The 13,540-nt window shown below is 39.3% G+C and overlaps 1 protein-coding gene across 4 annotated transcripts in view; it reads left to right on the top strand.

Annotated features, from left to right (window-relative positions):
* The window catches only part of LOC129355439 (protein FAM184A-like), a 37,274-nt gene that overhangs the window by 18,359 nt on the left and 5,375 nt on the right, over positions 1-13,540 (top strand). For all 4 annotated transcript variants that reach the window (XM_055025022.1, XM_055025020.1, XM_055025021.1 and 1 more), the window contains exons 13-22: positions 1,466-1,587; positions 2,358-2,508; positions 6,571-6,685; positions 7,156-7,253; positions 8,168-8,321; positions 8,707-8,834; positions 8,908-9,092; positions 10,358-10,504; positions 10,646-10,763; positions 11,158-11,262. In XM_055025022.1, coding sequence (XP_054880997.1) covers positions 1,466-1,587; positions 2,358-2,508; positions 6,571-6,685; positions 7,156-7,253; positions 8,168-8,321; positions 8,707-8,834; positions 8,908-9,092; positions 10,358-10,504; positions 10,646-10,763; positions 11,158-11,262 — 1,323 coding nt within the window. The remainder of the gene's footprint in view (positions 1-1,465; positions 1,588-2,357; positions 2,509-6,570; positions 6,686-7,155; positions 7,254-8,167; positions 8,322-8,706; positions 8,835-8,907; positions 9,093-10,357; positions 10,505-10,645; positions 10,764-11,157; positions 11,263-13,540) is intronic.

Below are 13,540 nucleotides of genomic sequence, written 5' to 3'. Positions count from 1 at the left end.
AAAGAGGCCGAAAAAGTCAGCAAGTTTTCCATGTTTTATTTTTATCACCTTTACTTACTGAGATGTTCATCATATTACCTAAGGTATGTAGCAAATGTGACACTAAAATCAGTTATTTTTCAATAACTGAAGTGACTGGTTTCAATGCTGAAAGTAGCTGTGTTTTTATTACAAATGTACACAAAACTTTGTAATATTTCACTAACATAGAAAAAAAATGCAATTTTGCAATTATGTTTCTATTAAGAAAGAAATGCAGTTTCAGTTTTACCAAATAAACCAATTTTGATGCGGTCAAAAAAAAAAAACACACCTCACTCTTGTGCCAAAAGTTTTTATTGTTAAACGAGTCTTTTCAAAAGTGGCGTGTTTTTATCAGGAGGATATATTTCCAAAAAGTCCAATTATGCATCTGCATAAGTCAATGAAAACGCAAGTAGTGACGTCAAAAAGAAAGATTGTTTTAGTAATGGATTCTGCTGTTGATTATTCAGAAGATTAATCATATGTAAACAAATGTCACTTTCTGTAGATTTTTTATGTTTTCTTAATACAATGTTAGAAATGCATTTAGAACTCCATATAAATAATTAAATTCCTTGCAAAAGTTACAGTTCCTTTAGTGTTGTTTTGACCAGTGTAGCAAAAGATGCATCTGCAGAACTTCTTCACAGAGAAAGAAGGGAGTATATATATATATACAATTTTGGCTTAATTACTGCTCCGATGGTGTTGTCAGAGCAGTAATTAAGCTAATGACCTTTTTAAGTAAGAAAAGGGTGTGGAGACAATTAAACACATGCATAATTGCAGCAATAGTTTAATGATGACTCCTTCTAGTCGGGAGATAAATGCAAACACACAAACTCTGGAGTGAGAACAGCTTTTCTGGAAAATAAAATGACTATGCATTATTAATTGCTGCAATAGCTGCAAATGTTTCCAATCACAATGAAGAGCTAGATTTAACTTTAAACAGCTGAGACGTCAGAATGTCCCCATAACAGACTCTCTCCAAACATATAATAAATTTATGCAGAAAAAATCATTTTCAAGCCGAACTGCTATAAGTCTCTTTTTTATGTCTTTTTCTCTTTTCCGAAAAGTGAAATTTCATATAGAAAAACAAACATCTGAGACCTGCTAAACCTTATTTAGATGCAGTAAAATGTCATCTGTCATAATTAGTCCTCTGAAGCAGCAGAGTTTGGATTTACACACTCAAGCAGCTAAAAAATAAGAGCATTTAAAGGCACATAAGCTCTAAATCATCTTCAGCTGCTGGAAATGACTGACCTAATGAAGTTTACATCAAAACCAGCACTCTAAAAATGGATACGGAGTCTTGAGGTGGTGTGTCTCCTTTTTTTTTTTTTAAAAAAAAAAAAAAAAAGCTTTTTCTGCTTAATTCAGAAAAATAAAAGGATACAACAATGCAGCTGAATTCCCCTGTCTGTGCTCGCAGGAGGAGATTGAGACCCAGAAGCAGCAGCATGATGCCAGGGTGATGGCCATCCGCACGGAGGAGAAACAGAAGATCGACAAGATGGCAGACGACTTGGATCAGAAGTGGAGAGATGCTCTGCGGTGAGGAGGAAGCGAATCCCATCTCATCCCTGTCAGCCTGTCGGTCTCAGCTGTCTCGTTTTGATTTTTCTATTTGTTTTCTGTCACTTCTGCCCCTCCTGCTGCAGTCACCCTTATTATCAGAGGGAGACGGCTTCTTGCCTAAGAACGGACGGCTACTAATGAGATGGAATAAAAACAAACTCCTACTTTTCCCGACTGACATATTTGCAGATCGACTTTTGCAGCTAGACAATAAACAGACAAGCACAGAATATTTACACAGACGCATCTCAATAATTTCCTTCGACGGATAAAGTTTTTTTTTTTTTTAATTACGAGAATAAAGTCAAAATTAACAGATTATTCTCATTATATTATGAGTTTATTCTCATGATATGGCATTATTCTTGTCAATTCATGACTTTATTCTGGTAATATTATGTTTTCTGTTTCTTTTTTTCCCCTTAGTTTGGCCCTAATATGACATCATCGCTAAAAACCTAATTTGTTTCAATTGAAACTGTGAAACTAATAAATAAATCTCGTTAAATATTTTCGACCTTATTCCTGAAAAACAAGATTTAAAAGTTACAGAGAGAATGAAGAAGTCGCTTAACACCAGCAAACAGGGATTTTTAATACCGGAATGTTATTGTATGTAATGTGTCCAAGAATATTAATGGAAAGTTCAGTGGAAGAAAAATCTATATTTTCTGCTGCAAGTCACAATCATCAAAAAAAAAAAAAGTCAACCTGTGTGTAATGTTTCTATCTACGTCATTCTCCAGGGAGGAAGTGCGTTTGTTGAAGGAGGAGCTGAGCGAGGAGTACGATGCCGACAAACAGGCGGCTCTCAATCAGCTTTCCCAACAGAAGGAGCTGGAGCTGATGGCGTCACGAGAAGCCTGGCAGAGGAAAGTGGAAGATCTGCTGGAGCAGGTAAAACATGGTGGCAATAAACTCGCTCAGGCTTAGTGAAATGTTATAAAGTGTAAGGTCGTGACCCCTTCTCTTCTGCAGAAATAGTTGAAAACTGAGCAAAAATAAACTTGTCTCAACCTGTAAAAACTTAAACCTGACTGAATAAAAGAAACCCAAATGAAAAACATCTCTGCAGGAAACGATAAAAGTGAAACAACGAGCAAGTTGATTTGAAGAAACATTAGAAACAAACTAGCTCTCTGTTTCTCTCTCCATTTAATTTTCTCAGAACACGAGAAAATGATTGTAAAATAAATCTGAACCAAAATAAAATAAAAGCCAGAAGTTTGACACTGAGCTCTGGTTTCCCTGAAACAGAGGGCAGTGAGTCATTCCACGCTGACTAAGGTACGAAAGCATAAACAACCTAACAGGCTTTAAAAAAAAATTCATATGAACCACAAAAATGGGATTTTGTTTCTGCAGCGCAAAAAGATTATAAGGAGCAAATGTAGACAGAGTGAAGGGCTGCTGGAAATAGAAAGCTAAATTTGGACCAGATGAGAGTGGGAGGATGGATTTCTTGATCTGTTTTTTGCTTTTGCTGAACAAAGCAATAACCTTTGACCCCTCTGCCTCCTTGGGTGCGTCTGTGAGTGACGGCTCCACTTGAAGCCGCGGTCTGTTGACAGGCTGAGGCAGAATGGCCTGTCAGAGGAGACAGACATGCAACCAATCTCACATTCACAGGCTTCCCGTTCTGCTGGTGACTTTATTAACTCCAGTTTTCAAATTCACATCCAGAAACTGTCAAAGCAGCAATTAATTAATTAGAAAAATGAGGGATTTCATTCCAGGTTTGCTCGTCTTTGCTCTCAGCAATGTATAAAACCTTGTTTTTATAACTTTCTCTTTGCCACAGCAACATGTTTTTAGCTCTGTGAGGATATGCATATGCATGCTGCATGTTATCCTAAAAAGGACCTGGAGTGTGTGTGTGTGTTTGAAACGGATAGTGTTTTTTCGTTTTCTCAAATCCCTGCAGCTACTGTTTTGCTTTTTTATTAGAATTTAAAATTAGCAGAGGAAAGACGGTTGGAGGTGTCGGGGCCGTTTTCTTCAGAGCGACGACTATTTCCTCACTGTTCCTGGGAAACACGCTGCCTCTGGGTAATTCACAACTCCACTGAGTCACAGCGCAGACTTGAAAGAGGCACATCTGGATTTTACCACAATGACAAACATTTGACATCAGGTTTGAGTCAGACGAGCACGATTTCAACTTTTGTTAAAGAGCAATCAAACACTTGAAGGCAATTGTTTTATTTTGCAGAAAGCCGTACAAAAAATTGCTTTTTGTTAGTTTTTTTTTTTTTTTGACGATTTCAGTATACTGCAGAAAAATTCCATCTTAGGATACGGAGCTTTGCATTTGTCATTTTGATTTTGGTCGAGTTTTTCTGTAAATTTGAACTTAAAAGCTTACTTCAGACAAACTTGATGTTGGTTTTTGCATTGAGCATTTACTATAAAAACGTTAAATAATTTAGTTATCGTTTTATAAATAGAAACTGAAAGATGTTTGTCCTGTCTGAAGGATATTGCGTTCTCCTGATGATTTCTGTTGCCAACTTTTGGTCCTTTTGGCTTTTTTGTGTATGAATAAAAATATATTTTGCAGATCAAATAGGAGTAAAAAATCTAATAACTTCCACATCAAATATTGAAGAACGACTTGAAGAAATAGACCCTTTTTATATTTTTATACTTTGATTATTTAGGAGTATTTACCTTCAGTTGAGAGTTTTCTTGCTTGATTTAATCATTACCAAATAGATTTTGGTGTTGCTTGTTGTAAAATCAGTTATTGATTACATTAATTACTCATCCCGTTTACATCTCGATTCTGTGAAGCTGCAGTCGATCTGGTAGTTGTGTTTGTGCCCTGCGCAGCAGCGAGCCTCTGCTCTGCCAGAAACCAGACGCTCCGACTCGACGGCGAGTTGAGGGAAACATGCTCATCCGTTGCGTCGTGTTGACAGTTGCTGACAGCCGCGCACAAAGCTGCCGTCTTGCTTCCAAGCCTCCATTCTTGCACGGATCAAACAAGAAAGCCGGCGGAGAGACGTCGTTTGCTTTCACAGAGCCAGGTGGGAGATTTCTGCTGCTTATGCACGAAGATTTTCCAAAGTATGTTTTAAACCCAGATGTAAACACCGCTCATGTCTACTCGAGCGTTAATTAAACACCACGAGAGAAAGAGAGAGAGAGGAACGCTCGACTTCTGTCTCACAGCTTTCCTCTTAGCTGCAAACAAATTGTACAATGCACTTTCAGACTGGATATAAATATTGTATCATGTGTGCTGGATGCAGTGATCTTAACTGTATTGACCTAGTTAGAGCTCCGCAGAAACACCAGCAGAACTGCAGGCTCAGAGAGTCCTTTAAGGCGAGAATAACCTCATGACGACATGAGCTGTTGGCTCTTATTTGTTAAATCAGGCTTCACATGATCTACTTTTGAGGATTTTTCTCTCTGCACTGTTGATTCCGTTCACTAATTAATTGTTCCAGGAGTTAATTAGCCGTGCTTTTATTTCAGCGCTAACAGGTTCTGCATTAGTGATGCCCCCGTGTGGCAGGCTGAACTCACAACCCTGACTTGCTTTTAAGCTGTTCGTTTCACTAACGGTTTCCATGGAGACTCCATAACATGATGAGTCAGGTTGATGTTTATGTCCAGCATGAATGAATCACATTCGTTTTGGGCTTTGATGCAGCCGTAGCGTCATTGCTTGTGTACATTACAACCTTTGACTCAAAGAGATTGATGTGCAAGTTTGAATTTGTTGGGAGATTTCTTTTGACACACACTGGGTCAAAAGTTATTACAAAATCTGGCTAAATGTTGCCTTGAAGCTTGAAAGTTGGGTGTTTGAATCTTAACCCAGGTGGATTTGCATATTTTCCTCTTACAGGTTAAAAATGTGGATACAAAATATTTTCAAAAACTTAAAAGCATGGTCCCAATGCTGACTAGTAGAGTGGATCTAAATGTATTATTTTCTAGGTATGTATGTATGGTAGCATATATTTATTTCCACGCTATATTCCCCTAGATATTCCTTCCTTGCCTTCTTCCTTTCCTCTGTTCTTTTACTACCCACCTTCTTTCCTTCCTTCCTTCCTCCTGCCATCCCAGCTGTGTGTGTTTCAGTGTTTAAAAGAAGTTATTTAGAGAACATGAAAGTCTTCCAGTGTTGCAGGCATGGCTGGATGTGCCATGATTATCTATAATGACATCTTTTTCATTAAGATATTTTAATTGCCAGAGTCTCACCCCAGGCTGCAGCTCGTGTGTGTGTAGGGGTTTGTGCTCTCGAGTGTGTTTAATTATAAACCAGAAGCTTGGAGGCTGCTGAACATATTTGCTTTATTCTCCCTGTGAATTCAAAGGACTTTTTGTAAGGCGAGCAGGTCAGCTGGCTGCTCGTCTTTAAATCTTCAGCCAGTGAAGAAGCTCACAAACGTCTTCTCAATCCTAATTTCCCTCATCTTCTCATTTTAAATCCATCTTACCTTACAGCCTCTGCTCTTGTACTTCTTCACCGATAAATCCTGTCGGGGATTTAACATCGGCGGCTGAGGAACCAGAGCCGACTCTCTCAGAAACTCTTGCCAGTCAGAGTTTCTGAGGGAAACTCTTCAGTCCAAGCTGTTTGTGCACAAAAACCCCCACTTGGCTTGTTGTTCAGCAAACAGCGCTAATGCTGCTCTTCTGACTGGCTGTGAGAGCAATAGGAAGAGCAGAGAAATCCCAGCTTTTAGCTCTAATCTATGCGTCTATCAACATCAGTGTCAGAAATCTGGACTATCTCTGATGAGGATTATCAAGTGCAGGAGCAAATCAGAAAAGTGTTTATCTAATTAAATGAGCTGCTCTGCGTTTTCTGAAAATCAGGTCTTCTGCACCACAGAAGTTCAGAGTTGGCATATTTGCCCCACATGTTAGAGGTGTTTCCTGTCCATAACTCTATTTCAGGCATTAAATATGTTTTGTGTTCCTTTTTTTGTGCAGATATCACTCCTGAAACAGTCCCTGGAGCTCCAGCTGTCACAGTCTCAGTCTGCTCTCCAGCAGCTGCAGTCTCAGTTCAACCAGGAGAGGGAGCTGCTGAGCCAACAGCTTAAAGGTTTGTCGGAAAGTCATCTTTTAGTTTCAAGATTATTTATTTAGCTCTGTAAGTTAAACGAAACACTAAACGCGCTCAAACTTTCATCTCACATGTAAGCTGGAGTCCTTTTTGCAGAAAAATCAAAATAAATTTGAAAAATACTGCATCCATCGACGTTTAAAATGCAAAATAATGTTTTGCAAATGTTTTAATTTGCCTTGATTACATGTTTCGAGCAACAAGTTCAACTTTTGGTGTGATTTTATGCAATCAAAGAAGTGAAGAGAAAATCAAAAAGTGTGGCATACAAATTCAAATATTACATAATTAAGCTTTATGTTGGTCTGTCACTTCAAGCCCTCAAATCGAAGTTTGTTTATGACGTAGTGAAATATAAAATGTCCCCATCACGTTAAATCTTTGTCCTTTCGGCCGTGTGACGCTAACTGCTGACAGAAACAGAAACTTTTCCCGTTTTCCATCTGCAGAGATGCAGAGGGAGCATCAGAGGAGGGAACATCGGTTACAGGAGGCCCACTGCTGCGCCCTCAGCACCATGGAGGAGGCCCGACAGCACCAGATCAGAGTATGATGCTCCCACAGAGATATCTTTAGACCACATTTCACACAAATAGGCTCTTGTTGCCCTTCTCAGCAGCTGCTGTACCTCTTCTATCTGTAATCAGCAAAAGTCAGGAGAAGGTAAACCCCATTTATGACCGCAAGAAAAGAAAAAAGATTAGCGAGCATCTAGCTTGATTGGTTGCTTCAAGAGGCCTCCAGTGAATGGTATCAACCCGAAGTCATTTCCTTCTGAGAGGAAATTAAAACCTCTTTCTGTCTGGAGCTGTTGCTTTTGGAATGTTTTTTTTGTTTGTTTGTTTGATTGTTTTTTTCCAGTTAAAGTGTCATGATTGTGTTTGAGTGGAGCAGCTATGGGAAACAGATGCTGTGCAAACAACTACAGGTTGACTGAGGGAGAAGCCTCCCCGTGTTTTAGTGTTTTTTAATGAAATGAAGGCAAATATTCATGTTGCATTTGCCTAATCCTAAAAATTTATGTTATTGAGGTATTTTTATAAAATACTTTCCCTGAAGTATTGATGTGACGTGCCTTCTTTGGAGTACAGTGTAGGATGCGTCATGCTGTGGGCCTATTAGTCTCCCAAGAACCCTATAAAAACGGTCAGAGTGAACATGTAAGAAGATTTTAAATAAAAATCTGCCAGTAAACTGAACATTAGCAGCAACTGGGTATTTTTGGAGAAGAAAATAAAAAATAATAATGAAAAAAACTGCAGGTAAGGATGTACCAGACATTTGTTTTATAGTTTAGTTCATCCTTATAGAGACTGTGTAAAAGCAAATGCTCGTTTATGTAAATGGGTTGTGAAATTGATCTTATTTGAACTGCGGTTTCATCTCTGTGAGTCACAATTTCAAAGAGGAGCCGAAACTTTGATTTTCGACCTTTTGACGTTTCTTCTCTGCCCTCTGCAGGCCCTGGAGGAGCGTCTGAAGCAGGAGCAGAGGGAGGAGGTCCACGCTCTGAAGGAGGCCCACAGGAGAACGCTGGAAATCCTCCGCCAGCAGTCAGAGCAGGAGCTGCAGACGCTCAGATTCGAACTGGAGGACGAGGGGAAAGCGAAGCTGGGTAAAAAGAGCACTTCCCTTTTGGCTTTAATTGTTTTTTTCTTTTTCTCCCCACGATGGTAGCGTTTTTATTCAGGACTGTTTTAATCCACTGAAATGTTTCTGCTTTGACTCAGGATGTTTCTGTATGTGCTCGGATTATATCGCTTGTGATTTGTTTGAAGATATTATCAAAGAATCCACCTTTTTTTCCCTTTTCCTCAACTAAAGCTGAAGAGGAACACAGCCAGACTGTGGCACAGTGGAAAAGTTAAACATATATTAATACATTTTAGTGACTTGTTTTGTTTTCATCACTGTCCTGATAGGAATAGTGCATGTGTGTTGGGATGGAAGGTGTGGAAATCACTATGTTCTGTGTTTAAACACGCACGTCTGTCTGGCAGCATCTCTCCGAGCAGAACTGAACCACCTCCACGCCACGGCCATCGAGCACCTGAAGCAGATCCACCTCAAAGAAAACAGCGCAGCTAAGAGGGAACTGGAGAAGGCGATGGAGCACAGCCACCAGCAGGTAACCGTGAACGTCTCTGTTCGGACCTCCCGAGTTTGTCCGGAAGGATCGATCCGCCCATTTTACTTTTCAGGAGCAAGAACTCCTGGTTCGCATCTCCGACCTGCAGGGCGAGCTGTGTTCCCGTAGCAACCGCATCACCGATCTGGACCACGAAATCCACTCTCTTAACGAGACTATCGACACTCTGACCAGAGAGCTGGAGATAAAGGGCAAAGAGGTGCTGCGAGTTCGCAGCGAAGCCAAACACCAGATAAGGTAGAAACTCCTGCAGGTCGCCATCAGATGTTTTGTTAAAAAGTGCATCGCCGTGCTAGCGGAGGAGTGACTCGACATAAACTGACCTAGTTTGTAAAACAGAAATCCGAACACAAATCACAGGGGAGTAATTATCTGAAGAACACAGCATCCAGAGATGCTTTGAAACTGCAGGTCTTAATTACAGCAGAAAAAGAAATAAATGAATGCTGGGTTTCTCTTCTTTTTTAATTTTTTTTTTTATGAAGCTTCAACTTCAAAACATGTTCCTTCTGTTTGCACAGAAAGCATATAAAACCCAAACATACCCTCATTAAAAGAAAAAGTTTTTGTGTGGAAAAACTGGGAATGATTTCAGAACTTGTTGCGGCTTTAATCCCATACAAGCACTGAAAAACAAGCAAATCGGTGGGAAAAATCTAAATTTTCTACTTAACGGTTTATTGAAGCAACATAAAATTAAACCCCAGTTTTGAGTCTTTCTTTGTACCCACCTGTCTTCAATTAAAGAGAATCTGCTCTGTCAAAAATAAAGTTTAAATGTCCTTGTAGTATTTTTTATTGTTTTTGTACCATGGCTTGACACAACAAAAATGTTCATGTTTGGCTGAGGAGCAAGGACAAACAGAATAACTCCAGATTTTCAACACACAGACGCAACCATTGATCTCCTGAAATCTGTGTAAAGCTGCAGGCTGACATTAAAACCCAGCACAGGTTGAATCGAGTACGAGAGACAAGAGATAAATATATATAATACAGTCGTTATCCATCTTTAAACATGAAATGGTGCTTGTTTGATATCATAAATACTCTTAATGATTTTTATTTTTAGCACAAATTATTTCAAGACTTTTCAGACACTAAAGGTCAAGGAATGCTCAGCAGTCTGTGTCATTAACCTGCCTTCTGCCATATGTCTCTACACCATTTCTGTTTTTTTTTTTTTTTTCCTTAAATTGCAGACAGGCAAATTAATACCCTGACACAGTAGCTATGGTTACCACTTCTTTTGAGCTCTGAGGGACTAAATTCGCTCCAGCTCCTTTACCTTCCAGCCAAATTCAGTTTGCAGCTGCACATCTGCTGTCGCCCAGTAAGATTAAATAAAACGTGGTAATTGTTCCCCAGCTGGAGTTTAGTTAAATTAGATCGACTAAAATATCATAACGGTGGATAAATCCCTATTATGAAGTGTAAACTTTGCTCTGGCAAATCTGCGGCTTATCTCTGCGGCTAACGAACCATATCCGCCTCCGCCACAGAGCGCATGAACAGGACCTCATAAAGAGGCACGACAGGGATCTGGATGAGCTGAAAGTGGTTCATCACAGAGAGGCGCAGATTATGCTGGCTGACTTCAACAAGGCCCAGGAGGTTCTCAAAGACAAGATTTCTGCTCTGCAAATCCTGTAAGTCACAGTAGCTGTCCTCCGTCATGGCGGATACCTGTCTGTTCAGAGCCGGTTTTCATTTAGAGGCAAAGTTTGTTGTTTTTCAATGTTTCTTTTTGTTGTTTTTTTTTTTGGCTTGTGCATTTCCTTTGTGCGCAGGTTGGAGGGTACGGAGGAGAAGTTGAGAAACAGAGAAAGCCGACCGGAAGATCTGCATCTCATCGCAGAGCTCAGAGAGATGGTGACCGAAAGAGAAGCTCTGGTTAAGAAACTCGTTGTGAGTAGATATTGTAGCCATCTGGAAAAGTTCTGAATACATTCTTTTAAAGTAATTTTCTGAATAAAACAGAAACAAAGTTAGGGTTTGCTGACTATATTCCTAAAATATAAAAAAATTAAAAGACGAACATCTGAATGACAAAGAAAACTGAGACTTTTGTGCAAGTATGTAGAGTTAAATGTCATCTTTTTAGTTTCATTTCAGTTGGATTCAAGCTTGCTGCTCATGAGACTTTATTCTTTATGGCTAATAGACCTAACAAACCGGCACCATACAGAGGGTTTTAAAAGTACTGCACTTGGCGGTAATGGTAGTAATTTCTGAAGGAGTTAAGACTAATTGATGGTGATAAGAGTTTGGATGCTTTGTAACATCAAACCTGTTGCTTCAGGATGACAAGAAGTTCTACCAGCTGGAGTTGGTGAACAGAGAGACGGGCTTCAACAAGGTCTTCAATTCCAGTGCCAACGTTGGTGTCATCAACCCTCTGATCAAGGTGAGCGCTCTCTTCACGCTCGTAGGAAATCAGATTAACCACAGTCGCTATGAAATATGAAAACGTATGGAGTTGGTGTTCTCCAACTCTGGATAATTGAGGAAAATTTGAAATCAATTATGAAAAGATTTACGTAATATTAGATGTATTATTCAGAGCACAGTTATCGCCCTTTGGTAAATAGAAATTGCTAAAAAAAAACAAAAGGGGAGGATTGTTATACTAATTTTGCATAAGAGATATTATGAAAAATGAGCGTTTCTGTACAGGCGGTGATTTTATTTGATCACAACTTTACTCCTCTTGTCTGATGGATCAGGCCTTGTTGTAATGGCAGATTGTGTTGTAAAAGCAGTTTGCTTGCTTCACTTTCTTTTGTCTTCATAATGTTCAAGCTCAGCACTGCGTCTCATTATGTCAGTAAACCATTTGTCTCACTGCGACGTGAGAAAACAAAACCACAATAAATAATCTCAAAACATTTTCCACAAAAACCTGACTTTAATCTTGTGAAATACAAATCAGCTGAAGGAAAAATCTTACAAAAATATGCATATAAATTACATTTTCCTCTCAAACTGCAAGTGGATCAACAGTTTGAGGTCCATGCAGTCAGAGAAACCTCTTCCTTAGCCTCTTATCACATTAAAAGCACATTAAGCTGTGGAACGAGTTTAACAGAAAGTGTTCTGTGCTTTAAGAGCATTAATTCTTGCATTAATACCTGTAAGTAGAAAACTGCCATATTAAAACCAAACTGCATGTCTCTTTTGCAGTTTAAAAGACTTAAAATTGTCAAGAAATGCTGAACGTTTTGTCTCTTTTTGTCTAACTTGTTGACATTTGTGACAAAATATTTACAGAATACCTACAAATGACTTATTTTTATCAACATAAAACAGAAGCACAAAAATAAAGCATTTCTTTTTGTTACACTGTTAGATTCTAGCTGTTGTTTTATTATGCACATTGTAAATCAGACATAAACACAATGTTATGATCTGTGCAGCTCAGGCTTTTGCACCATTTGATGGCAAATAAAAAACCCTCACTGGAAGATTTTTTATCGTAAAGCTTAAAAAAGGGGAAAATATCAACATTTCTCCACTTTGTGTGCTTAATTTATTTAGTAGGATCTCTTCCGTCATCCAGAATGAAGGCTGTCACTATGCAACTTAGCATAATTACCCCCCATTGATCTGCACGGAACAAGACGGCCCAGAATAATAGCTCATCTCCATTGATTAAGCTTCTGTATTATATTGAAATCGATCGGCGTGAAAACAGGGGACGGCCCGAACGTCCGTCTGCTGCTCTGATAGAAAAGCGAAACGCTCATTTCTTGTTTTTGTGCTTCTGATACCCGCATGTCGCCTCCACTGCGAAGCACAAATAGACGTGGTTTTGCTTCGAATCCCGCAGCCTTTGCGAAGCTCCTCGCATCCTTCCATCAAGTCTGTCGTTAGGTCTGATATCCGCTTTCATGTGTTTGCGCACTGCTGTCACAGCCGATGCCGGCGAGAGACAATAACGGTTGATTTTGAGTCCCAGCATCAGCTCATCATCTCCTCGTTTTCTGTCCTCCCTGTCCTGTGGGCTGCTGGTGTTGAATAACATGCATTCTCCTTTTTCTCAACTACACTCCCGCCTCCAAAATGTGGTAGACAATTAGAGAATTTCTGATGAAGCTGTGAGAGCTTTCTTTGCTGCAGCAAGGAAACGAGAAGATTTTAACCTGATTTATGCGAATCAAGCAGCATCTTTGAAAGTTGTTTGAGGTTTTCCAAATGTCAAAGTTGAGAGTAAGCGCAGTTGAGGTGCAAAAGATCACAACCAGGTCCAGCAGGTGAAGTTTTAGGTGTGTTTCAGGTTTTCTCGGTACCATTTGAGCTATGTGGTCGTTGGTAACACCCATATTTATCTCACACACTATCAACATGAATGGTGTTAAATCTGGTTCTTTATATTTTGTGCTGAATTTGGAGTGAAGGAGTTGCTTAGATTTCAGTCTTTGCTTTATTATTTCTCTCTATTTCAATCAGTTTTTGCACTTTTTCACATTTTGTGACGTATTTGTTTCTGTTGGGACAAAACTAATCTGCAATCTGTACAGCCACGTGTTGGTGGGATTACATTTTACATCAAGTTTCACTGATGCAGCAAATTATTCTTTATGTAAATCCATAACTAACCCACCTCCTCACGATACTCAATGATGCGTTAGACAATTAATTCACCCCCTTCATGCTGCTTCTTACCATTAATGTTGAGCTCATCA

Source organism: Poeciliopsis prolifica, unplaced genomic scaffold, assembly GCF_027474105.1.
Source record: "Poeciliopsis prolifica strain line A6 unplaced genomic scaffold, Auburn_PproV2 SCAFFOLD135, whole genome shotgun sequence".
NCBI classification, from domain to species: domain Eukaryota; kingdom Metazoa; phylum Chordata; class Actinopteri; order Cyprinodontiformes; family Poeciliidae; genus Poeciliopsis; species Poeciliopsis prolifica.
This window is presented reverse-complemented; position numbering and strand designations above follow the sequence as displayed.